At 37.4% G+C, this 26,088-nt stretch overlaps 1 protein-coding gene across 2 annotated transcripts; it reads left to right on the top strand.

Annotated features, from left to right (window-relative positions):
* Positions 1-667: 667 nt before the first annotated feature.
* Positions 668-24,878, top strand: LOC585407 (GDP-L-fucose synthase). Of its 2 annotated transcripts, none has more exons than XM_030988527.1 (8): positions 668-761; positions 1,649-1,831; positions 9,576-9,690; positions 11,949-12,151; positions 12,577-12,710; positions 13,403-13,614; positions 16,028-16,127; positions 22,617-24,878. In XM_030988527.1, the coding sequence occupies exons 2-8, from the start codon at positions 1,680-1,682 to the stop codon at positions 22,670-22,672; spliced, it is 972 nt and encodes a 323-aa protein (XP_030844387.1). In that variant the 5' UTR covers positions 668-761; positions 1,649-1,679; the 3' UTR covers positions 22,673-24,878. The 2 variants fall into 2 exon arrangements, with proteins under 2 accessions (XP_030844387.1, XP_030844388.1); XM_030988528.1 differs by lacking the exon at positions 668-761 and adding an exon at positions 1,083-1,133.
* The last annotated feature ends 1,210 nt before the right edge of the window (positions 24,879-26,088 follow it).

The following is a 26,088-nucleotide window of genomic DNA, read 5'->3' as shown; positions in this document are numbered from 1 at the left end:
AAGTTAAAAAAAAATGCACCTCTCCAATTTTGGTATATGGAATATAACGTTTTTTTTTTATTTAATTCAATATTTCGAAAAAAATCACAACAAATCATGTGTTGTACTTAGATTTCTTCGATGTTAATTAATCCAAATTCCATTGAAATTGGTATAGATCTATATAAGTCTAGGTTATTATTATTATTATTATTAAATGTAGATAATTTAATTGTCTTCCATATGGTATCAAATTATATGGTTATTCAAGGTATTCTTTTATTTTTTTCTCACAAAATACTATTTTTCGTCAAAAGGGCCTCTTTTTTTCAAACGCCCCCTCCGATTTAGGGATGTTCGCTACAAATAATTAAAAAAAAAACACCTCTGAAATATTGTGTATTATGATAAAATTCTTTCGAAAGAACAAGGTGTGCTTAGTTTGTGTGGTAGTGGCAGGCAACTCAAAAAAATAAGCATGATATAGGACTCCGGGATTTGACTTTGGCACTCCGCTTGTTCATCTCTTCTACTCAGTCGACGCCCCTGGTAACGCCCATTTTTAATTTTTTTTTTTTATTATAGCAATGTGATTTCGCATTGCTCGAGATTTCATTTTGAATGTTCCGCTGTGTAGAATCTGATATATCGTGTCCGTTACAAAACAAAATACACGTGTACACACCCGCGCGTGCGCGTGCGTTGTAGTAACGTACGGTCCCAATAATATTACAAGCAGCGATTCTACTCGGCCCGGTATCTAACGTAGTCTTTTTATTTAGGTGAGTTGAATGAACGTTTTATCAATATTATCTGTTTTGTGTACGTAAAAATTGTTGAAGATGATATGAGAAAAGGGTGCGAGCAAGGGGTTCATATATTGGTACCAAATTTCAATGACAGTGTTCTAGATCATGTATTTTTCTTGGAGTTTGGGAATATTTTATCACTGGCGAATGCCAGTGGATCCATTCTGCCAGGCAAGCCCGTCGCGCCCCAGTGGGTCTCCGCTGAGCGTTCGCGTACGTAGAGAGGTGCTGACCTATTATTCACCAACGGCCAACGTAGGTGATGCCTGTCGATTCTTTTCAGACCCAGGCAGCATTGTTCTCCAACACCAAGAAATCTATTCATGGACTACCCTCGATCTAACTGTATGGATCTGTAGTCTCTAAATAGATCTGTATAAAATTAATGGCTAGACTAGATCTAAGGCTAAGCACCAGACTAATCTAGATCTCAGATCTATTCTAGATCTACATCTGACATGTAGACCTAGCCTAGATCTAACTTGATAGGTCTTACTAGTGCAGTAGACAGTAGTAGTAAGACCTAGATTTCTAGATCTAGATCAAGCTCAGTAAAAGTCATTTAAATCTGTTTACTTTGACTGTTTAATATGCAAATATGGTAGGCTCAGCTCACAGTGGTGTTGTTTTGGTCTAAAATATATTACGCCATGCTTCCATTTGTCATAGTTTTACTTAGATCTACGTTAGACCAGAGACCGAAGACATGGCGTTGGAGAAGAAATCATTGACCAACAACAAATTTTTAAGACCAAAGACTGAAATTAATCATGTCGCCATAGAAACTATGATGTTCAAATACTACAATTCTGGAGTTATTTTGGTCTAAAATGTAGTCTTTCATGTTCCTTTTGTCCTAGTTTTACTTACGGTAGACCAGAGAACGAAGACATGGCGTCGGAGAAGAAATCCCGGACGGACAAGGTGATCATGGTGACGGGCGGGAGTGGTTTGGTTGGGAGAGCCATCGAGAGGGTTTCTAAGGAAGAACAGAGACCAGATGAAACCTGGATCTTCCTCAGCTCAAAAGACGGTGATCTCAAGTAAGTATTTTGCATGAATATATTCACCTGTCTTCTCTCTTGCAGTTCCTCAGTAAGACAATGTCTCAAAAGATATAAAAACGCCAAAATGTTGTGAAATATCATATTTAAAAACTTTCTCGAAAATATGGTGACAAAATGAGTCATTTTTCATTTTAAATTTGAATTTTGCCTCTTTCATGTTTTATTCAACCCATTTGTTGTATATAAAAATATTGGCAACATTCTTTTTTTTTTTCTTCTAGAAGAAACTTTACTGGTATGTTTTAGACCTCTATGCCAATATTAAAATATTGGCATAAAATATATTTTTTTCTTTTTTCTAGTTATGATATTCTGCAGTCTTATTGTTGGAAGGAAAATTAGGATTGTAATCATAAATTTTATTTATTATTTATTCATACAGGGGTCATTCCATGTCAAATCACCCAAAAAATCTGAAAATCTTAACCCGACCATTTTGATTTTGATGAAACTTAGTGTACTTGTTGAGTGTGATCTCACAGCACCAAATCCAAAATTTTAGGTCAATTGGGTCAGGGATTTGGGAGATACGGCCAACCAAATTTTGAGATTTTTTCAAAAATGGGGGTGGCGGGCCTCCCTTTGAACCCTTGTATCTCAGGATCTAATGGGTCAATCTTCACAAAATTTGTAGTGCTGGAAAGGGTATTCAATAAGGATTCCAAATCTGCCGCCATTTTCAAAATTTGTACATGTTGGGGTACTTTGATCTCTTGACCTAAGATTTGACCTTGAAATTGACCTTGTGGATCACGTGACCTTGACAACATTTTTCATGAAATGTAATCTCTGACATGTTCACTTAAACATATAAAAGTTTCAGAGATATAATATTTTTTGTTTAGGAGCAATAAGGATTGAAAGTATCCATACTTACAGATATTCACAATAAACCCTATTATAATGTATACAATACATGCAATATGCACAGTACAACATACATCTTTCACATGCTTCTTTGTTCTAGTCATATCCATTCTAAATGTCAGCAGTACTTGAATAGAAATAAAATGACAAGTTCATATAGGCCTAAAGGGTTAACAGGATGTATGGATTTAGGCCTCTGAGTCGGTTCTAGGTTAATTACCCCCCTGGAAAAATAACCCCCAGGAAATGTTCACCCCCCCCCCCCCCAGGACAATTACCCCAAGGACTATCACACCCAGAGGTTAATTAACCCCAGAAAATTACCTCCTAGGACAATCTTTCCCCCCCCCCCCGAGGACAATAACCCCCCCCCCCCTGGAAAATTACCTCCTAGGACAATCTTCCCCCCCCTGGAAAATTACCCCTCAAGGATAATTACCTCCCCCCAAAAAAATCTGCTTAGATAAAAACCAACTTATTATCAGGATGGACTTCCCCTTAAATGAATAGGGGGGGGGGGGGGATAATTATCCTAGGGGGTAATTGTCCGGGGGGTAATTGTCCTCGGGGGGGGGGGGGGGACAGATTGTCCTAGGAGGTAATTTTCTGGGGGGCAATTGTCCTCAGGGGGGGGGGGACCTTTCCTGGGGGTTAATTTTCCAGGGGGGTAATTATCCTAGAACCGACTCAGAGGCCTAAAAAGCCATACATCCTGTTAACCCTTTAGGCCTATATGAACTTGTCATTTTATTTTCTATTCAAGTACTGCTGACATTTAGAATGGATATGCCTCGAACAAAAAAGCATGTGGAAGATGTATGTTATACTGTGCATATTGCATGTATTGTATACATTATGATAGGGTTTATTGTGAATATCTGTAAGTATGGATACTTTCAATCCTTATTGCTCCTAAACAAAAAATATCATATCTCTGAAACTTTTATATGTTTAAGAGAACATGTCAGAGATTACATTTCATGAAAAATGTTGTCAAGGTCACGTGATCCACAAGGTCAATTTCAAGGTCAAATCTTAGGTCAAGAGGTCAAAGTACCCCAACAAGTACAAATTTTCAAAATGGCAGCAGATTTGGAATCCTTATTGAATATCCTTTCCAACAATACAAATTTTGTGAAGATTGACCCATTACGTCCCGAAATACAAGGGTTCAAAGGTAGGCCCGCCACCCCCATTTTTGAAAAAATCTCAAAACTTGGTGGGCCGTATCTCCCAAACCCCTTATCCGATTGACCTAAAATTTTGGATTTGGTGCTGTGAGATCACACTCAACAAGTACACTAAGTTTCATCAAAATCAAAAATGGTCGGGTTAAAACCATTGGGTGATTTGACATGGAATGACCCACAGGCCTCATAATCTGTATGACTGAACAGACATAAACTGTATCAAGTGTTTTTTTTCCCCAGTTTGATTATAAAAAGACATCAACAAATTCCTTGTTTTGTTTAACTTTGTTTTAAATTTGCTATTCCAAACAAAATAAAACATCCAAAACTCTGAAAATGTTGTTATATACACTGTCCTTGATTGTCAACATTATTTCTATTGGCATATTTCAGAGACTAACCTCTGACCTTTGGGATACAGGAATATTTACTTCTGTTGAACAAGTACAGTGAAAGCCATTTAAAGATGAAGTTGATTTCTGGTCATGCGATTGCATTGTGAAAGAAACGGTGTGGAATCGATCAGAAAAGGTTGATCATCTAGCATATAAGAATTTGTGTGTATTGCAAGGTTCTGGAATCATCAAAATGATAAGAAACTTGGCCAAGTCTTGGTAAAGTTACAAACACTGTACACAGAAAGATGTATATGGGACTACACGAACAGTCGAACACGCGTAAAAATCCTACCCTGGATTTTTACGATGTTATATGACATATTTAGAATACAGGTATGAAGGCATTTGAAGAGCCATGCTTTTCAGGGAACATGTCTTATCTGATGTTCTTCCACACTTGCATAATAAGAATGATAACGCTCACAAATTATTTTTTACCTCTTCCCAGAACTCAACCTTCTCTTTAAATCTGTTTGTACATGTACTTCAACTGTTTGAAATGCAAATGGGGTAGGCCTAGGCTTAGGCTTAGAAAAGGGTGTAGATTCAGCCAAGTCACTTGAATTAAAATGCCTTACCCTGTAAGTTTGCCTGGCTTTGTATGTGCAGTCAATTCACAGAGAGCCCATTTTTGTTTGTTAGCAACTCAAATATTCAGGGTTTTTTCAGACCCAATATTTGTAAGCTTTCTCCCCACCAAGTCAAAGAGTTCACATCAATCGCAACTACTATACATGTGTACATAAAAGATAGCAGACTGCAGACTTGCGATTGATTGGAGGACTTACAATTGCATCTCTTTGTAAGACGGGGCTCTGGTATACAAAGAGGTGAAGCGTTTTGTTATTTATAGATTATAGGTCCTCTCTGTGCCTGTGGTACGTTGTAGTCCCATGTGTAAACCGAAAGGATTATAAAAGGTAAAGTGGTAGTCATTTTGGCTCAATAGGCCTGTCTCCACTATCCCGAGATTGCCAAATATCCAGCTATTTGAACTATCCCGATCGCAAACCATCCAGCTAATTTGCGTCCTCATCAGACCGAAGTAGCAATTAGAAGGATATTTGGTCAGGATTGTCATCCCAAGATATCTTGGGATAGTTTGCAAAATATCCCACTATTTGGCAAAATATCCAGCTATTTGTCCCCTGCGTCTTCTAAAGACCGAAGATTCGCAATACGCGCTAACGCTGAGCAAAATATCTCGAGCTAATTTCTCAAGGTCAAGTTTCAAGTTTCGAGGTCGAATCTCGAGATAGTGAAGACGCGATTTGTTACTTTGGGATTATTTCCCAAATCAGAAATAGCGGGCTATTTGACAATCTCGAGATGATGAAAACGCGACTAGTGTAATTTGCAGGCACAGGGGCTTGTCAGGTGACATGGGTAACAGTGTCTCTGGACTGTATGGCTATGTAGAGTTGTATACTGGATGGTTTACTACACCGTGTAGCCCTGTGCTTTAGCTGCTCTTAAAGCCTATCCGCACTAGTTTGGCCAGGAGAAATTAGACCTCCCTGCATGGTCACTGACAGGTGGTTATTTCATCAAATCAGCTCTCATTTTACTACCATGTAGCCCTGTGCTATAGCTGCTCTTAAAGCCTATCTGCACTAGTTTGGCCAGGAGGAATTAGACCTCCCTGCATGGTCACTGACAGATGGTTATCTCATCAAATCAGCTCTCAATTAACGTAAGAAAAAGAGGACCATGGGGGACCAATGGTCACCGATTAGGCATTGTTTTCTATAAAGAGGGAGCAAGTAGCTACAAGTAGGACAGTGTGGCTTTAAAGCCTATTTGCACTCGTATGGCTAGGATGAATTAGACCTCCCTGCATGGTCACTGACAGCTGGTTATCTCATAAAATCAGCTCTCAATTAACGTAAGAAAAAGAGGACCATGGGGGACCAATTGTCACCGATTAGGCATTGACTGCTATATAGAGATCGCAAGTTGCTATACATGTAAGTAGTGCAATGGGGCTTCAACACATCAAAAGACAGACAGAGTTAGTAAGTGAAGGGCCAAAGTCAGAAAAGAGGGGTTAATTTGCCTGCCACTACCACACTAACTAAGCACACCTTGTTCATTCGAAAGATTTTATCATAATACACATTGTGTCAGGGGTGTTTTAAAATTATATTGTAGCAAACACTCCTAAATCAGAGGGGGCGTCCAAAATAGAGGCCCTTTAGACGAAAAATAGTATTTTGTGAATAACATTTTAACAAAACCTTGAACCACCATGAACTTGGTGTCATATGAAAGAAAATTAAATTATCTACATTTTGATACCAATATCAACAGAATTGGGATTAATAAACATTGAAAAAGTAAAAAAAACAGTTTTTTGTGATATTTTTTCGAAATATTGAATTTAATCAAAAACCGTTATTTTCTATATATCAAAATTGGATACATGTAAGTGCCTTTTTTTTAATAACTTTCCAGGAATTTGCCCATGTACACTGTACAAGGGCAATATAATGTGCAAAGGAGAGGCTTATATCTCTTTTCGGTGAAACGTTAAAGCAACCCAAAGCTATTGATTTGATTTCCACAAAAACAACTTTTTTTCCCACATGTGTATTAACTGCATTCATATTAGTGCTGTAGTCAAACGTTTAACCGTCCGGTATCCGACCGCCCATGGCGGATTCCGTTTTCAATTGGACGGTTTCGTTTTCCCGTTTTTTTTTTTTTTTTATTTTTTTTTTTAAATAATTTTTTTTTTTTTTTTTAATATTTTTTTTTTTTTTTATTTTTATTTTTTTTAAAGTTTCGATTTATGCCCCTCCACCTGGCACTATGCCTGGCAATGTCTCCCAGCTCAGTAATCGGTGTGATGACTTACCACTTGGAAACTAGAACAACACTCCAATTTGTCTGTCATCTTAGTTTGAAAGTAATCTTTGTAATAGATCCCAATATATATATATATATTCATCCAAGTTTAACACATGGTGTACCACAAGGTTCTATCCTAGGTCCTCTATATACTGTTTTTAATTTGCTTTAATGATCTTACAGTAAAACGACATTGTTACTATTATTTGTGACTAGTTCACAAGCCCAAATCGGCACATTCAGTTAAATCACCTTCCTGCTTTTTCACACGGCCAAAAAAAAAAAAAAACGATTTTTTTTTTTTTTTTTTTTTTTTTTTTTAAATTTTATTTATTTATTTATTTATTTTTTTAATTTTTTTTTAAAAATAAATCGTTTAACCGAAAACCGTCCGGTTTTGACAGGCGGTTAAACGGAATTGGAGATATCCGTGATGTTAGAGCACTAATTCATATACATGTATTAGTGTATTGAGGACAGGTCTGGTGTGTTCACATCGAGCTTTTAATAAAGATAACTATAAAGTAAAAGCTCTAATCACCAATAGATTTGGTGTCTCCAGATATACATGTACACCTGTATACATGTACCTTCAAGTTGATATCAATTTCATTGAGTTATGTAGTGTTGGAAATATAAATTTGAGCCAAAAAGGTGCTCTTTGGAGGTAGTGCAGAAAGTTCAAAGGACTTGGAGTGATGAATGCAATTGATAAGTACTTCTTCTGTACTCTGTGATGTTTCATGTGGGCATTGGCAGTCCCCCCCCCCCCCCCCCCCAGACTCCCGGCAAAGGCTCTCCCCCTGCACCCCTTCCGTAAAAAATAGAAGTGGTTCCCAAGACAACCCTTTGTTGTATAAAATTGGAGAGAGTGTGAGTTGTATACATGTAGTTAAAGCTTCTCAAAAACACTCCCGTTGACCCTTTAATACTTACACAATTTCTTGCTGCCTTGAGATCACTGGAGTGAAGAAAGGTAACAATGTATAGCCTTGAATCCCTATTCAGTAAAGGATTAAGCCTTTTTATGCAGATGGTTTATGGATTAGAGTTTTTATCGCTCACGACGGCTATCTAGAATGTTCTGAATTGCCAAAACTTGAGAGCTTCTGGGGGCTTAGACTCCTAGGCCCCTGCCTGGGGCACTGTCCCTGCAACCCACCAGGGGCCCTAAAGCGGCCCCTATCAAGGATATAGTCACGGGCCCATATCAATTTTCTTGTAATTCTATGGCGGCCTGAACCTCTTATAACAAGATCGGCTATAACAAGATTTTCTGGCTTTTCGAGCTACATGTAAATCCAGTGCCCGTAAAACAAAGTAAAACAATGTTCATCATTCCCGCTATAACAAGCAATTTCACTGCTCTCCATGTGTACGACAAATCATTTTAGCACAGCCTTCTTTCGCCTGAGATAATTGCACTCAAACTGTGCAAGCACAGTGAACAATGTCCACACACCGTAATTAACAGTGTATAAACCGCACCTTTTTGCCGCCGAAAAAATTCAAAGTCGGGGGTGCGGTTTATACACGGTACACCAATTTTTTTTTTTTTTTTTTAAGTTTCAATTTATTCCCCTCCACCTGGCGCTATGCCTGGCAATGTCTTCCAGCTCAGTAATCGGTGTGTTGAATCACCACTCGGAATTTAGAACAACACTCAAATTTGTCTGTCATCTTGGTTTGAAAGTAATCTTTCTGATAGATCTCAATATGTAGTTTATAATAATAATTCCTCCAATTTTTCTTCTATTAAATGGCGTACCACAAGGTCCAATCCTAGATCCTCTACTGTTTTATAAGTTAATGATCTTACACATTCAGCTGCACCTCGTAGTTAAATTAAAGGCCTTCCCGCGTGGGTTTTTTAACATGGACCTGGCTTGCTGCCCCCCCAAAAAGTCAGCACAACAAAACAAAACAAAACAAAACTTTTATTTTATTTTATTTTTTTTTAAGGGCAAAAAAGAGGAGTGCGGTTAATACACGAGGGCGGTTTATACAACGTTAATTACGGTACTATAGTCTGCACATTTATCAGAGAGGCTGATACGATTGGCTAAGACAAAGTCAATCTTACTCAGAGGCGCATAAATTTAAGAGCAGGGAAAAAAATAATGCATGGAGACTGCTTCATGACAGGCTGAAATATTGCTTTTTTTGGTGCCTTTAAAACTTTTCATTTTTTTCTAACTCCCTCACTACAACAGATTTTTTTTCCAAGCACACTCAATCTTTTTCCTAGTATTTTGCTAGCCAGAAGTTACCACTGATATGTAGGAAGAAAAAAATTTGATGTTACACCGTCGCCTAAAAAGTAAATGCACACACACGTGATCCATTTTGACGCTTCTCATTGGCTACATTCTTGAACCCGTTTTATAAATCTTATTATTATTATTTTCACCTCAGGTCAGAAGAAGAAACTGCTGCCCTCTTTGAGAAGTATCAGCCAACCCACATCATTCATTTAGCGGCCATGGTCGGTGGCCTCTTCTATAATCTCAAACACAATCTAGACTTCTGGGTAAGTAATGTTGTTTTTTAAAACGTCATATTTAAAGATGAAGTTGAGTTCTGGTCATGCGATTGCATTGTGAAAGAAACGGTGTGGAACCGACCAGAAAAGGTTGATCATCTAGCATATAAGAATTTGTGTGTATTGCAAGGTTCTGGAATCATCAAAATGATAAGAAATTTGGCCAAGTCTTGGTAAAGTTACAAACACTTGCACAGAAAGATGTATATGGGACTACACGAACACGTGGCGTAAAAAGCCGGCCCCCGATTTCTACGATGTTACATGTATATTTAGAATATGAAGGCATTTGAAGAGCCATGCTTTTCAGGGAACATGTCTTAACTGGTGTTCTTCCACACTTGCATAATAAGAATGAGTAATGCTCACAAATTATTTTTCACCTCTTCCCAGAACTCAACCTTCTCTTTAAAATAATCAATGTATAGTGAGAAAACAACATCGTATCAAGAAACTGCTTTCAAATATGTCAGTTAACATGGCATCAGGGCCGGTATTAAATTCAATACTAAGCATAAGTAAGAAATTTACTAAGTAAATGGCTATGCTAAGAAATTTAATTATCTTGTATTCAAATCACATTTTAGACTTCTACTTGCATAAGACAAAAGCTATTAAGTAAAATACTAACTGATATAAAGCATTGTGACATCACACAGTCAATCAAAAGTAATGCGCAATTAATGCGTTGCAATAAATGCGCGCTGATATAATTGTGCGCAGGTTATAATACTGCGTAAGAAAACCATATGCCTGCCAATCAAGGCCTCCAAATATTCGCTTAAGTCTGGTAGGGAGCTGTCTTAAATATAGGGTAAAATACTTAGCCAAAAGTTTGAATTGAATACCAAAATTGGCTAACTATTTTATCTACCGTAAGCCAAATACCAAGATAAAAGGCTTAAATTTTGTAATTAATTATTGAGTTGAATACGGGCCCTGGGCAGTAATCAGGGCGCGCTCAGTCCGCTCATGATAAGCCCCGGTCCATTTAAAGTTTTTTTTAACAGTTTTTGTTTTTGTATTTTTTTACAACGTTTCGTTACATAACGTTTTTTTTGTTATTTCTCTCAAATTGTATCATAATGTAAAAGAGGTTTTCATTTAAGATGTACACTTCTGCAAAGAAAAATAAATAAATATGTGTTTGAAGACAAATATTGATATAAGAATACATAATATGGAGAAAACCTAAATTGTATGTTCTTCCATTAATAGTCGACTTGAAACACATTTGTTCTGAAGATCATTGCAGAAATGTGTCTTAAATGACATCCTCTTTCACATTGTATTTAAGTGAAATTTTGCCATCAAATTTGTTGGGGCTCCCAACACTTTAAAGGGGCTTTAATTATTAAAATGTTCCGATCACATGAAGAAAAAAAAATTGTGTTATGCTGCAGCTGGAGTGTATAAAATCACTCATAAAATATGTTAACTTCACCACTCGTAGGTTAGAAGTTATTGAATAAAATTATTAAAAAAAATATTTAAAAAAAAAATAAAATTATTAAAAAAAATATTTAAAAAAAAAATAAAATTAAAAAAAAAAAAATCGAAAATTACATGAAACTATTAAATAAGTCTGACTTGGGTACCATGCACATCGTACTATGGAATCTGCAATATATCATTGAATAAGGGGGGGATGTCCCAGCTTCCGGGTCTTGCACCATAGTCATTTTACGTCTATATCTTGCTTGCTGGGTCATATCAGGATTGTCATAATTGGAGTGTCAACTGGGAGAAGGGTGAATGATATTGCTCCTTCCAGTTTTTGTCAAGTCTGGTTTTAAAGCTGTTTACCAAGCTTGCAGAAATATTAAAAACTCGTATTCTGAATGCTTTATAGTCATATGGAACCCCTTCCATCAAGAACAAAACATGTTTTGAAAATTGATCCACTTAGATATTGATTCTAGAATAGTACGGGCCTGATAATTACCCAATTTAAAATCGGTTTCCCGATTTTTTCCTGATTTTTTTTTTCTTCCCAATTTTTTTTCTTTTTTCTCACCCAATTATTATAAGTATTTTTTTTCTTCTTTTTTTTCCCCGATTTTATCTTGAATTTTCTGATTTTCCCCATATTTTCTCTATTTTTCCCATTCTCCCTGAATCCCCCCTTTTTTTACTCAAGGGGGGTGTGTGGTTGAGGGGGAAAAAAACCCCTATTTTTGTCAGTGTTCACGATCACCCCTGATAGTAATAAAAATATTAAACATCTGTTTTGTGTCCTATTTCAGAGGGTCAACATCAAGATCAACGACAACGTTTTGCATAACTCTTACAAAAATGGCGTCCAGAAGGTCGTATCCTGCTTGTCGACATGTATCTTCCCAAACAAGACTACTTATCCCATCGATGAAACCATGATCCACAACGGTCCCCCTCATGATTCCAACTTCGGTTATTCCTATGCCAAGCGTAGCATTGACGTACAGAACAAGTAAGAATGCAACTTCATAGCTGCCAACGTTAAAGGGATTGGGTATCTTTGCCTCAGATTCTAAACAAAATCCTGGATTTAGCTCATGCTGCAATCATAATTATAAACATTGGGTCAGTCAGGAATCCAATGACTTTTACAAGCCTGTCTGATTATCAAGATATTATTGATCAGAAATTGAAGTTTCCAAAACTTATAACACTACAGTCTATTGGGGAAAATGAGTATGGTAAAACCGGTCACTCAAAGATTTTTACTTTTTTTTGCACTTCATGATCATTTTGAAGCGCAATTTTTGTAGGGCTTCAATAAAACACCATATCACAGACACTGATAACATGTGGGGTCATGCATCTCAGATTTAACATTGTTAAATGATCCCTTTAATGTAATGTTTTATTCCCCCCTCCCCCCCCCCCTTACAGAGCATACCGTAGCCAGCATGGCTGCAAGTTCACATCGGTCATTCCAACCAACGTCTTCGGTCAATGGGATAACTTCAACCTGGAAGACGGTCATGTGATCCCCGGACTCATGCACAAGGTCTACACAGCAAAACGTAAGGTCAAAGGTCATGGGGCCAAGCAAAATGTTAACATTTTAGGAGATAGTGGATGCTTGTGTGTGTTTGTAATTGGGTTTTTACAGACGTGTATCAATCGGATCTGATTATTTACGTCTGGGAACCGACTTGTAATGTCACCATCTGAAAGACATGACTCAGTTTGTAACTTCCATTGTTAGCTGGATTACAGCTGCACGCCACAACGCCCACAATGCCCACAATATGCCTACTTCAGTATGTCTCTTTTTCAATGGACTTAAATTGGGTTAGCTGCTGTATGAGGAGGCGCGATAGCTCAGTCGGTAAAGCAGTGGTCTCGTAATCCGGTGACCCGGGTTCGAAAACAAGGCGATGCGCTAGTGCCCTTTGGTAAGGCATTAATCCTCATTACAGGGTCCCTCGGAGAGGACCTATAGCCGTCGGCCGTCTGGTTGCTTACTTGCTTTCTTAGCAGTCAGGTAAAATAACCACCACCACCACATAAAAATAATTATAGAACAATTCTTATATACATTGAAGTGCATTATACCTTTGTAAAAGGTCTTAATAAAGGGCCCCTGCCATCCAAATGCAAGTTAAGTCCAGTTGGTGTGTAGTACATGTACATCTCATGTTTTGATATGTAAACTTCTGAATGTGTTTCATAGATTTTTAAAATATTTTTAATTTTTAATTATTGTTCCTAGGTGACGGCACACCCCTGACCATCTGGGGGACAGGGAAACCTCTACGTCAGTTCATCTACTCCTACGATCTGGCTCGACTCTTCGTCTGGGTTCTACGAGAATACGACGAGGTCGAGCCCATCATCCTCTCGGTCGGTGAGGAGGATGAGGTATCCATCAAGGAGTGCGCAGAGCATGTCGTCGAGGCTTTCGACTTCAAAGGGGAGGTGGTCGTATCCTTAACAACAACCGATACCGTATTTAGCGTACATGTTACACTATAGTGTCCAGCATCTCAAATTCTAAAACAAAATCCTGGATTAAGCTCATGGGGCAATAATAATTATAAACCTTTAGGTCAGTCAGGAATCCCATGACTTTTATAAGTTGATCGCCTGTCTGATTATCAAGATATAAATGATTGGAAATCGAAATTTCATTTTTCGTTTTCCTAACGGTTTTCATTACACTACAGTCTATTGGAGAAAATGAGTATGGTAAAACCATACCTGCCAACCACCCCGATTTAGGCGGAGTTCCTCCGCATTTTTCATACCAACTCCGAATTCCGAGTGCATGCCTCAAAACTCCGATTTTTTTAAATTTTAAAATATTTTTAAAACAAACGACTGTTGCATAAGACTAAAGCATAACACAACTAGGCGTTGTGGCGTGCGCCTGTAATCCAGCTAACAGTGGAAGTTACAAACTGATTCAGCCGAGGACGCAGGTTCGAAACTGAGTCACGTCTTTCGGATGGTGACGTTTAAGGTCGGTCCCCAGACGTAAATAATCATATCTGATTGATACACGTCTGTCAAAACCCAATTACACACTCACACACTGATGACCAGATCACGCCGACATCCGCGCTCGCGCTCATAGAAGATATACACAGCGCAGCCCGAACATGATCGTTAGTTCCGCAGTCATTATCCATGTACTGCACGTGCGCAAGCTATATCGATAAAGTGTGTGCGGACGTTGTACTAATACATACATGTACACTACATGCAGCGTTGTTGCATAGCATAGTAACTGCATCCGTATAGCCCACGTGTATTTATATTACATGTGCAGTTGATACACGTATACACCGTGCATAAACACTGTATACATTGGCATGTTTTCTTCAATGCTTGTGCGATGACTGCGATCGTGGAAGCTTGTTATTTACCGGACTTCCTCGGATTTATTTTGGATTACTACTACTATATTCTTCTTCTTCGTTGATTTCTCCATTTTTGAAGGACAAAATGGGTTAGACTCGTGCTGTTCATAATCAGAAGTATAAGAAAGAATACGGGAAACAATTTCCAGTTGCAGAATCAGCACTCGGACTTCAACACGCATTTTGCATTGTGTGTTCGGCCGACTTCAGTATCATTGGGGAATGAATGACATTCAGAAACACATGAACTCGAAGAAACATAAAGCTTTCAGCGAAATTAAGAACAAGGCTCGTCCAATTTCAACCTTCAATTCTTCTTTTCTACCTTTGCAAAATAGGGCTCCTAACTGAGGTGGGTAGTGAAAAATGTAGTTTTGTGAATGTTCACATTTTGATATTTCAAAAATTGTTTATGTGTGGGGCGAAAAGGTTGAAGGAAAAGGCCCATTTGCACCATTAAAATGGAGAGAAAAAAAAAATAGACCCTAAAGTCCTGTGTACCCCCCCCCCCCCCCTCCCAATCTACGGGCTACCACCCCAATCCTTCGGTGGTTCGCGACCTCGTAGTCCATCCAGAAAAATTTACTCCTAATTTCTCTTGTCTCAGGTTGGCAGGTATGTAAAACCAGTCACTCAAAGATTTCTACTTTTTTGAGGCACTTCATGATCATTTTGAAGCACAATTTTTGTAGGGCTTCAATATTATACCATATCACAGACACTGATAACACGTAGGGTCATTTAAACTCAGATTTAACATTGTTAAACAATGCCTTTAAGATCCCCCAGATGCGAGTAGCCTGTGGTGAAAGGACCCTTTTCAGTTGCAGCACCTTCTCTTTGGAATAATTGACCATTTAATTTGAGAATCATAACTTCCTTAAGCCCCAGTCCCATATAAAGCCGGACCAGCACGGACGAGCACGGACCACTCCGGACCATCCCGGACCATGGTCTGGGGTGATCCGGGATGGTCCGGGATGTTTTGTTCAAAAAAGTGTGATGCTTTTAAGCTACAGCTACAGTCCCATATACGTCCCGGACCGTCCCGGACCATCCAGGACCATCCAGGACCACCCCGGTGCCAACACGGTGTCAACACGGACCGAATCCCGGATCACCCCGGATGGGGTCCGGGATGGTCCGGGACGGTCCGGGACGTATATGGGACTGTAGCTTTAGAGAGCTTTAAATCCAAGCTGAAATCTCATCTTTTTTAACAATACTTGTACTTGTCACTATGACACTCATCCAAACTCTCTTATTCTTTCTATTTTTCTTGTGCGCCTCAGAATAGAATTGTCTAGATAGACAGTGCTATATAAATGCCTATTATTATTATTATGTCTAAATAAGACCTTAGTCTAGCTAAGCAATGGTGGTATACTCATGGCAATTCAATAAGTCTGTGTATGCAATTCATAGCAAATAGTTTTCATGTGATGTTTCCTTAATTCTTTGCTTCGCAACCTCAGTACGATACAGATAAATCAGATGGTCAATTCAAGAAGACGGCCAGCAATGCTAAACTCAAGAAATACCGTCCAGACTTTGAGTTCACTCCTATAAAGCAAGGTAAGTTTCCATTAGGAAAACATCTCATTTGAGCTCTGCTCACCAGTTCACCACTTTTCCTGGAGCTACCATAATCTGATAGGAGCACTGACCACTGATAAAGGGATTACCAGTAGGGTCCATGGGGAGAGAGACAGTGGTCAATCATAGCCTAGTTACTGATAAAGGGATTACTAGCTGGTATCTGATATCCAGTCCAGATTCATAGTCTTCTCATCGCAGACCCTACACCTATATTTATAATAGGCCTGGATACAGTGTGTCTAAAGTCTCACTTCATATTGTTTTTTTTATAGCAAGTACTAGCTACTTTCTTTTACGTATAGAAGAGAACATTGATGTGCTTGGCAATGGAAAAATGCAGAAGGAAAATATAAAGGAAGGAAAATATAAAGGGAGGATAAAATAGGGAAAGACGGGTGATAATAAGGAAAGATGGAAATGGAGGGAAAGAAGGAAGAGAAAATAAAGAATAGCATAAGGAAAGATGGAAAAGGAAAGATGGAAAAGGAAGATAAAAAGTTTAAAAAGAAATACATAAGGAAAGATGGAAACAGAAGATAAAGAAGGTTAGAAAAAAAAAGAAATACATGAGAAAAGATAGAGAGAATAAAACAAGGTGAAAATAGAGGAATACATAAGGAAAGATGAAAAAGATAAAATTAGGAGAAAATAAAGAATAACATAAGGAAAGATGGAAAAGGAAGATAAAAGAAGGTTTAAAAAGAAATACACAGGGAAAGATGGAAACAGAAGATAATGAAGGTAAGACATAAAGAAATACATGAGAAAAGATAGAGAGAATAAAACAAGGTGAAAATAGAGGAATACATAAGGAAAGATGAAAATTAGAAAGACGGAGAAAATAAAGAAGGGCATAAGGAAAGATGGCTAAAGAAGATAAAATTAGGAGAAAATAAAGAAATATATAATGAAAATTAGAAAAGAGATGTTGAAAGAAGGAGAAAAATAAAGAATAATATCAGCCGAAAGGTATATAGAACAAAGGTGATAATAGTGAAAAACATGAGGAAAGATGGAAAGGAAACATGGAAAGGAAACATTGAGAAGATAAAGAAGTTAATTGGACAAATAAACTTTAAAAAAACCACCAACCAACAAGCGTTAACTGGACCAAACTTTGATTGGTCATGTTGCTGCATAATAACCTAAAAAGGGCAACTTGAAATAATCGCACTGTCACAAGTATTTTAGTTTTTCTGCATGAATATAATCATTACCTTAAAACATAAAGGTTAGATGGCTTATGTATTGAACCAAATCATTAATAGGCAAGCTTGCCCAGTACCTCTTTGATCAAACGACACGGCGAATTTTTAAGAACACTAAAAGAAAATACACTGAGAAACGGCCGCTCAGAGTGCCGCGGCGCATTCACGATACTGCATGTGGCAAGCTGTTCCGAATTGGGTGGTGGAGTAACGCCTTTAACAGAGGCTATATTTGTCGACCTTACCCGACTTTCAAATGGAGAATTTCACTTTTCGGTGAACGGGGACCGAAATACCCCACTTGCGTGTCTGGTATTACAGACCGCTTTCTTTCCCGATATCTTCGCGTACACCAAGCTTCGTGAGAATGAGCAATCTCAGAATCTGGATGAATGTTGTCCTTGTAGTGTTGAGGTTCATGAGTAATTATTGTTATAAACTACGACATATAGTATGAATGATAATGTTTGTCAAGTTTATTGCGGACTATGTCATCCTCATAAAAGTATTAGATCAAGTAAAAAGGCTTCAATTAAAATAGTTAAACATGACCAGAAATCATTTCGATGTTAAGATATTTTTGACGCACTTCTCGTCATGATATTGAATTTATAACATACAACGAAACGAGGACATCATAATCATAAAGACGTTCGTTGTGCAGATATGTATTTGCTTATTAATACATACAGTGACAAAAAGAATAATGCGCTATAATCATGAGCAAAAAACCAAGAGGTTTCGGAGAAAGGTAAAAAATCATCCGAGCAGTCAATTAGGCAATTCTTCAACAATCTTTAATATCAAAAAGTGAAAAGGTTTAACTGTCGTGATAAAAATGAGCTTGTCATAGAGATTTATTATACAAGTGAGCATCGAAATGTTTCTTTAACGAACTGCTATAAAATTTTGAAACCAAATACACTTGTGCTGAAATTTCATATCCTCAGTATCGAGAAGCATAATGTTCCATTATGGTTGCATCAACTATTGTAAAATAGATTAAGTCCTTCGATGTCTTGTAATGCCCTAATTACTCGGCTAATTATTATCTTTCTAAAGGATTGTAGATTTGAGAGTTTCTGTTTTTTTCGTGTTACATGCAATGGACATTCAATCATCACGGCTTGATGTGTTGTGGGGAAATAAATATTGTATCCTATACGTATACAGATCATATTAAATCGAATAAAAGTTTGATGAAATTTAATTCTTATCTTGCCAGAATCATCATTTTTTTTAAATACCGTCTTTATAACGAATTCCAAGAAATATGCTGTCTGCCTAAACAACCACCCCCCCCCCCCATTTCAAATTTGACGTCTGAGCCCCGGCCACTTCCTATTTTCAAATCCTTGATCTGCCGTTTGGGGGGGGGGGGCAAGAAATAGGCAAAGAAAGTTGAGTAGACCTTGAGATTACGCACGGAATAAATGTAACGAAAACAATATTTACAACATTCTATTCTTGCTTTAATACCTCAAAAATATTTAACGGTCAAACCAACAAAATGTATGTTTTCCCGGCCTTTCCTTATAGGCCTAGGCCTACACCATTTTTCTAAACGCGTTCGAGTTTATTTCGTCTATGCGAATAAATTTGGTGGCGGAGTAACGCCTTAAACAGAGGCTATATTTGTCGACCTTACCCGACTTTCAAATGGAGAATCTCACTTTTCGGTGAACGGGGACCGAAATACCCCACTTGCGTGTCTGGTATTACAGACCGCTTTATTTCCTGATATCTTCGCGTACACCAAGCTTCGTGAGAATGAGCAATCTCAGAATCTGGATGAATGTTGTCCTTGTAGTGTGAGGTTCATGAGTAATTATTGTTATAGCTACGACATATAGTATGGATGATAATGTTTGTCAAGTTTATTGCGGACTATGTCATCCTCATAAAAGTATTAGATCAAGTAAAAAGGCTTCAATTAAAATAGTTAAACATGACCAGAAATCATTTCGATGTTAAGATATTTTTGACGCACTTCTCGTCATGATATTGAATTTATAACATACAACGAAACGAGGACATCATAATCATAAAGACGTTCGTTGTGCAGATATGTATTTGCTCATTAATACATACAGTGACAAAAAGAATAATGCGCTATAATCATGAGCAAAAAACCAAGAGGTTTCGGAGAAAGGTAAAAAATCATCCGAGCAGTCAATTAGGCAATTCTTCAACAATCTTTAGTATCAAAAAGTGAAAAGGTTTAACTGTCGTGATAAAAATGAGCTTGTCATAGAGATTTATTATACAAGTGAGCATCGAAATGTTTCTTTAACAAACTGCTATAAAATTTTGAAACCAAATACACTTGTGCTGAAATTTCATATCCTCAGTATCGAGAAGCATAATGTTCCATTATGGTTGCATCAACTATTGTAAAATAGATTAAGTCCTTCGATGTCTTGTAATGCCCTAATTACTCGGCTAATTATTATCTTTCTAAAGAATTGTGGATTTGAGAGTTTCTGTTTCTTTCGTGTTTGGACATTCAATCATCACGGCTTGATGTGTTATGGGGAAATAAATATTGTATCCTATACGTATACAGATCATATTAAATTGAATAAAAGTTTGATGAAATTTAATTCTTATCTTGCCAGAATCATCATTTTTTCAAATACCGTCTTTATAACGAATTCCAAGAAATATGCCGTCTGCCTAAACAACCACCCCCCCCCCCCCCCATTTCAAATTTGACGTCTGAGCCCCGGCCACTCCCTATTTTCAAATCCTTGATCTGCCGTTTGGGGGGGGGGGGGCAATAAATAGGCAAAGAAAGTTGAGTAGACCTTGAGATTACGCACGGAATAAATGTAACGAAAACAATATTTACAACATTCTATTCTTGCTTTAATACCTCAAAAATATTTAACGGTCAAACCAACAAAATGTATGTTTTCCCGGCCTTTCCTTATAGGCCTAGGCCTACACCATTTTTCTAAACGCGTTCGAGTTTATTTCGTCTATGCGAATAAATTTGGTGGCGGAGTAACGCCTTTAACAGAGGCTATATTTGTCGACCTTACCCGACTTTCAAATGGAGAATCTCACTTTTCGGTGAACGGGGACCGAAATACCCCACTTGCGTGTCTGGTATTACAGACCGCTTTATTTCCCGATATCTTCGCGTACACCAAGCTTCGTGAGAATGAGCAATCTCAGAATCTGGATGAATGTTGTCCTTGTAGTGTGAGGTTCATGAGTAATTATTGTTATAGCTACGACATATAGTATGGATGATAATGTTTGTCAAGTTTATTGCGGACTATGTCATCCTCATAAAAGTATTAGATCAAGTAAAAAGGCTTCAATTAAAATAGTTAAACATGACCAGAAATCATTTCGATGTTAAGATATTTTTGACAATTTTAGACAATATCATATTTAATTGTGTCCATGTACTATATCGAACTAGACAATTATGATGAAACTTGAAAGGAACATAATTATCACCAGGAAGTTCCTGATATAACTATGCTTATAAAGTGAAGCAAGGAAGATGAAACTGGCATCTCCCATGTATACCGGTAGCTATGAGAATGGACATAATCCGAACCTATATGAGACTGCGAATAAGACTAGAACATCATGGAGGAGTTCCAAGCAGTACTTATCAAGGTTGGGCTGGCGATGTCCTGGCAAAGTTTGTTTATACTGCAGATTAGGGACTCTAACTCTCTCTTGCTCTGTGGTGAGCTTACCACCAAAATGCACCCCACTTTCGGGTCCAAAGTGGGGTGAAGTTTAAATGGACTGTTTTCGTCATGAATACCAATACTCTACATATAGGGTGGTGCATTCAATCAATTTTTTGAAGCTAGAATCACAAACATTAATCACAAATCAAAACGCCATTACAAAACACAGTTACTGCGGAAGAGCATTCAAGCGATTTTTCATCAACGCTGATTCTCACTCATCTCAAGCCCAGCCACTGCTCATCACACTGTGTAGTTTTACCCAGGAAGTATAGGTCAACTTTGCTGCATGCTTTCTGAATTTGTTTACAGTCGACTGTCAGCCAAACCAGAAGCAAGCCTCGAAATGAGGTTATAGAATTGTGCTTGAGATCTCTATTTATTCAAGCGATTTTCAAGCGATTTTCAGCGTTTTTTCAGCGTTTTTTCAGCGTTTTATGTTTGCGTTTTTTAAACACGTTTATTTTTACGACCCACAAAAAAATTGCTTGAACGCAACTGTGTTTTAAACTAAACGTCTTTGAAAACCGTGTTTCTAGGGTGAAAAAGTGTTGATTGAACGCACCCATAGGGTACCAAAGTATGTTGTCAAGTATACTGACCAAGTTGTCAAGGTTGCTGGTTCCAAACAATTTTGTTGTAAACAATTGTGTGGTGATCAAACCAGCCCCAAACACTGCTCCATTCTGTTGCTTGAATGATTTTGCAGTGAAGCTCATGTGCAGGTTCTCTCTTGTAGAACCAGTAACCTGGACTGTGACCGAACATGACATTAGAACTTTGGTACTCTATAGTATTCCCCATAGATATCATGTGTGGATAATGTCAGATGTTATTGTAATAGACCAGTTCACGGTTAGCACATTACTGCAATGACCCCGAATTTCCACAGATCTTCAAATCATGAAGATGTCTCACTTTGTACATTTTTTAAATAATCCCTCCTACAGCGATGGAGGTGCTACACAAATAGCCTTTGTTTCCCCTTTTCAAAGAATACTTCCGCCTGTGTATCAGGAGTGCATAGATGAATAATGATTACATAACTTTCATGAGCACGTATCCAGTATTACGTCTTCGTGTATTTCACAATTTGTTCTGCAATGACCTTTAACTGCTCATGCTCAGACTGCAACCGTGAACTGGCTTATTGTTCGCTCATGAAAAGAAGTGTTGGGATATTGAACTGCCCTCAAGTGGACTCTTTGAAAGTTTTTGTTTATGATTAAAACTTGTCTTGCAAAATGTACGTTCACCAAAAGCTTGTAAAGAAAAATGAGGGGGGGGGGGGGGGTCATCAAATTTGATAATTGATAACATCACCAGTACACTCAGGATTCACCTTTTCAAAATGTATATATTATTTCTCTCTCTCTGTCCTGTCTCTCTTTCTCTGTCTGTCTCTCTTTCTCTGTCTGTCTCTCTCCCTCTTTCTTTTTCACTCTCTCTTTCTCTGTCTGTCTCTCTCATTCTGTCCTTCCCTCTTCTTTGCCTTTCTCTCTCTGTCTCTCTCTGTCTTTCTCTCTTTTTCTCTCTTGCAGCTTTGAGGGAGACGGTAGAATGGTTTGTAGCCAACTATGACATCGCCCGCAAGTAAGCGACCAACGGACTTAACACACACCAAGGCTACACTAGTGTAAGACTTCTCTTACATGGTAGTATTTATTAGTACATTCAGTGTGACTGCACAGTCTACATCACTTTTATATAGAGACCTTTTACTTTCATAAAACATGGTTATGGGATACACACCTGTATTTTTTTCAGTGCAATTGCATAAACTATGTAGATCTTTGCTTTAATATTGCTTTGTTTTTGTTCTTTGGAAAACACAATTCTGATAGCTTTTTTTAAAGCAATTGCACATCTGTGTAAATATTTGCTTTCATATATTGTTTAACATTGCCTTTGAGTGATACACGTAGCTATTACTGGTAGATTTTTTGTTTGTTTATAACAAATTCATTAATAATAATAATAATAATAATAATAATAATAATAATAATAATAATAATCTCTTTAGTCCAGTCCAAATTTTATTAAACTGAAACGAAAATTCTTTTTGCCCAATTGATCATGAGCCCGGCAGTTACTGAGCAGCGCCAGATCGACGTTGCTCTATCCCTTATTGGCCTGTATTCCGAGATCAGCTTAAGACCGTTTGTATCAAATTTTAATTAGTATTCTTTTTGATAAAGTAAAACTATATCATGTTCAGAAACAGTTCATATAAAATATAATTCAATTTTGGTGTAATATTACTTTTTTACGTTTTTTACGAGAAATAGTTATGAAATTATTTTTGAATGGCGATGATGACAGTCTTAGCTGCTTTAAGCAGTGTATGATACTTATATATGAAACATTGAAGTATATATTTTGTTACAAGAGTGGATTGAAATCTAACAGTGAAGCCTAATATTGGACAGTAAAGATATGATCATGTTTGTGGGCAGTGTTCATGAGTACAGCTCATAAAGAGTGATGAAATATTTAGAAACCTTGATTTCTTTTATAAACCGTCTTCCTTGATTTCAGTTTAACTGAATATGTGTTGATAAAATGTATGTGTGCTGAGCACATGATTTCAGTGCATTCTAGATTGACCAAAGTGAAATGTAGAGAATCATGTATTCTGTGATCTCTTTGTAACAAACATGTACATCATGTGTTCAAGTGCTCGTATCTGGAAGTAAATGCCATTTCCAATACACAACATTCATCATTGTATTGTCCGAGTTTAGGACATTAATGTGAGAAAGAATCGTGTATTACTATTCAAATATCTCTCGGACTTCAATCCATTGTTTATTAATATTATTGTTCTATTTTTTTATATTTTGCATGTGTAAGTAGGGTCTCTTTCAAGGTTGTTGTTTTCATGGTGAATCTCTTGACAAGATTAAATAGTGGTGCTCTTAATATGAATATTTATTAGTGAATAATAATCATGAAGAAGGAGGAGGAGGAGGAAGAGGAAGAAGAAGAGGAGGAGGAAGAGGAAGAAGAAGAAGAGGAGGAGGAAAGGAAGAGGAGACAAAATGCATATTTAATGCATATTTAATGTTTAAATGTAAAATACCAGAGAACAGTCAAGCCTACTTAAACGACAACCTGTAAAGGAAGACAAATAGTTTATACAGACCTCATTTTTTGTTTTTCTCGAGCAGAAATTCTAATTGAAACTTGTTATAAAAGGAACATGTCCATAAAGACCACCTGCTTATAAAGACAGCTTTTTTTTATCTCCTTGAGTGGTCTTTATATACAGGTTTCACTGTATTTGGACACCACCCCCATGGGAAACAGACTTTAATAATGTATTCAGACTGAATTCTGATATGAAATACACGACATGTACAAATGGCTGAATCGTGAGAATCTAGTATTCAAAGTTTATACTCCAAATGATTTTATTAGTAACACCATTATATTCTTTTGTAATACTTCACCGTTTGTAACTAACTTATGCTGTGTAGACATATACTTAATATACTTTGCACCTAGATATTACTAATTTATTTTCCCCTCTGAATTTAAAACATATGAAGATGTCAGTATAATGTTAGAAGTGGTAGGCAAGAAGATTCAAATGATACTGATGATTTTCATGATTTTGAATTAGGCCTATTTTGAATTGTTCCCTTGGAATGATGAATTGTCATGATATGTTAACTTTGAATAGTAAATGAATCATGAATTTTGAATTCAGGTTGTCATGAAATTGAAATTCCTTGCATGGATGCTTTCAAATTTACTTGATCTATCAAGTAGCATTAAATATGACATTTTCTTTCAATGAACACTTCTTTGGAATGGGTATTATAGTGTTATAGATTTAAAGATAAAGTTGAGTTCTGGTCTGGTCATGCGATTGCATTGTGAAATCGATCAGAAAAGGTTGATCATCTAGTATATAAGTACTGCAAAGTTCTGGAATCATCAAAATGATAAGAAATTTGGCCCAGTCTTGGTAAAGTAACAAGCACTGTACACAGAAAGATGTGTATGGGACTACACAAACATGTGGCATAAAAATCTGTCCCGAATTGTATGCTGTTACATGCCATATTTAGAAAATTAAAGCATTTGAAGAGCCATGCTTTTCAGGGACTATTTCTAATCTGATGCTCTTCCACAATTGCATAATAACAATGATAACACTCATAAATTATTTTTCACCTCATCCCAGAACTCAACCTTCTCTTTAAGGAGAATAAAAAAGAAGGGATGTGTTAGAACAGCCATGGTATATGGTTCAGAAAATTGGAATGTAAGGACAGTAGTAGAATGTACCGGTATATGGAATATATGGTGTCAAACTGTCCGGTTGAAAGAATACGAGTCATGGAGAGGTTGGGTCTGGAAGAGACTGGTGGAAGAGGTAAAGAGAAGCGGATTGAGCTGGATGGGTCATGTGTTGAGAAGGGAAGATGATGAACCTGTGAATAGAGAGTGTGGGATCTGGAGGTGGATGGCATAAGAGGGAAAGGAAGCCACAAGACTTTATGGAAAAATATGGTGGAGAAAGAAAGCATTTAGGTTGGTCTAGGTCTAAATGAGGAGGATGGAGAAATGAAGAGGGGGAGTGTCATGCATTATGGCACGAAACAGCCATCTATACATTTCATCATCATCATTTGTTAAAGTCGGCATTTTGATTCTTACAAGGTGTTACCGACTTTTGTGCCAGAGCCATCTATACACAGAGTTTGGCCAACCCGGTTCGAGTTGGACACAACATGGCGACTACTGCTTTGTTGGGCAAGCACAAAACAAAAGAATATATGCCATGTTGTGGCCCAATGAAACCCAATTGGCCAAACTCTGTGTATAGATGGCTCTGGCACAAAAGTCGGTAACACCTTGTAAGAATCAAAATGCCGACTTTAACAAATGATGATGATGAAATGTGACAGAAAGAGAAAGTAACTAAGATGTTGGAGAAATGAAAGATATGTGACAGAAAGAAGAATGAAACTAGACAAATACAACCGTGTCTCCTATATGTCT

Source organism: Strongylocentrotus purpuratus, unplaced genomic scaffold (genome assembly GCF_000002235.5).
Source record: "Strongylocentrotus purpuratus isolate Spur 01 unplaced genomic scaffold, Spur_5.0 spur5_scaffold_17, whole genome shotgun sequence".
Taxonomy (NCBI): Eukaryota; Metazoa; Echinodermata; class Echinoidea; order Camarodonta; family Strongylocentrotidae; genus Strongylocentrotus; species Strongylocentrotus purpuratus.
This window is presented reverse-complemented; position numbering and strand designations above follow the sequence as displayed.

Coding starts and splice junctions, on each gene's coding strand:
- LOC585407 (XM_030988527.1), top strand. CDS start 1,680: ATGGCGTCGGAGAAGAAATCCCGGACGGACAAGGTGATCATGGTGACG. Junction 9,691..11,948: donor AACACAATCTAGACTTCTGG/GTAAGTAATGTT, acceptor GTCCTATTTCAG/AGGGTCAACATCAAGATCAA. Junction 13,615..16,027: donor ACTTCAAAGGGGAGGTGGTC/GTATCCTTAACA, acceptor TCGCAACCTCAG/TACGATACAGATAAATCAGA.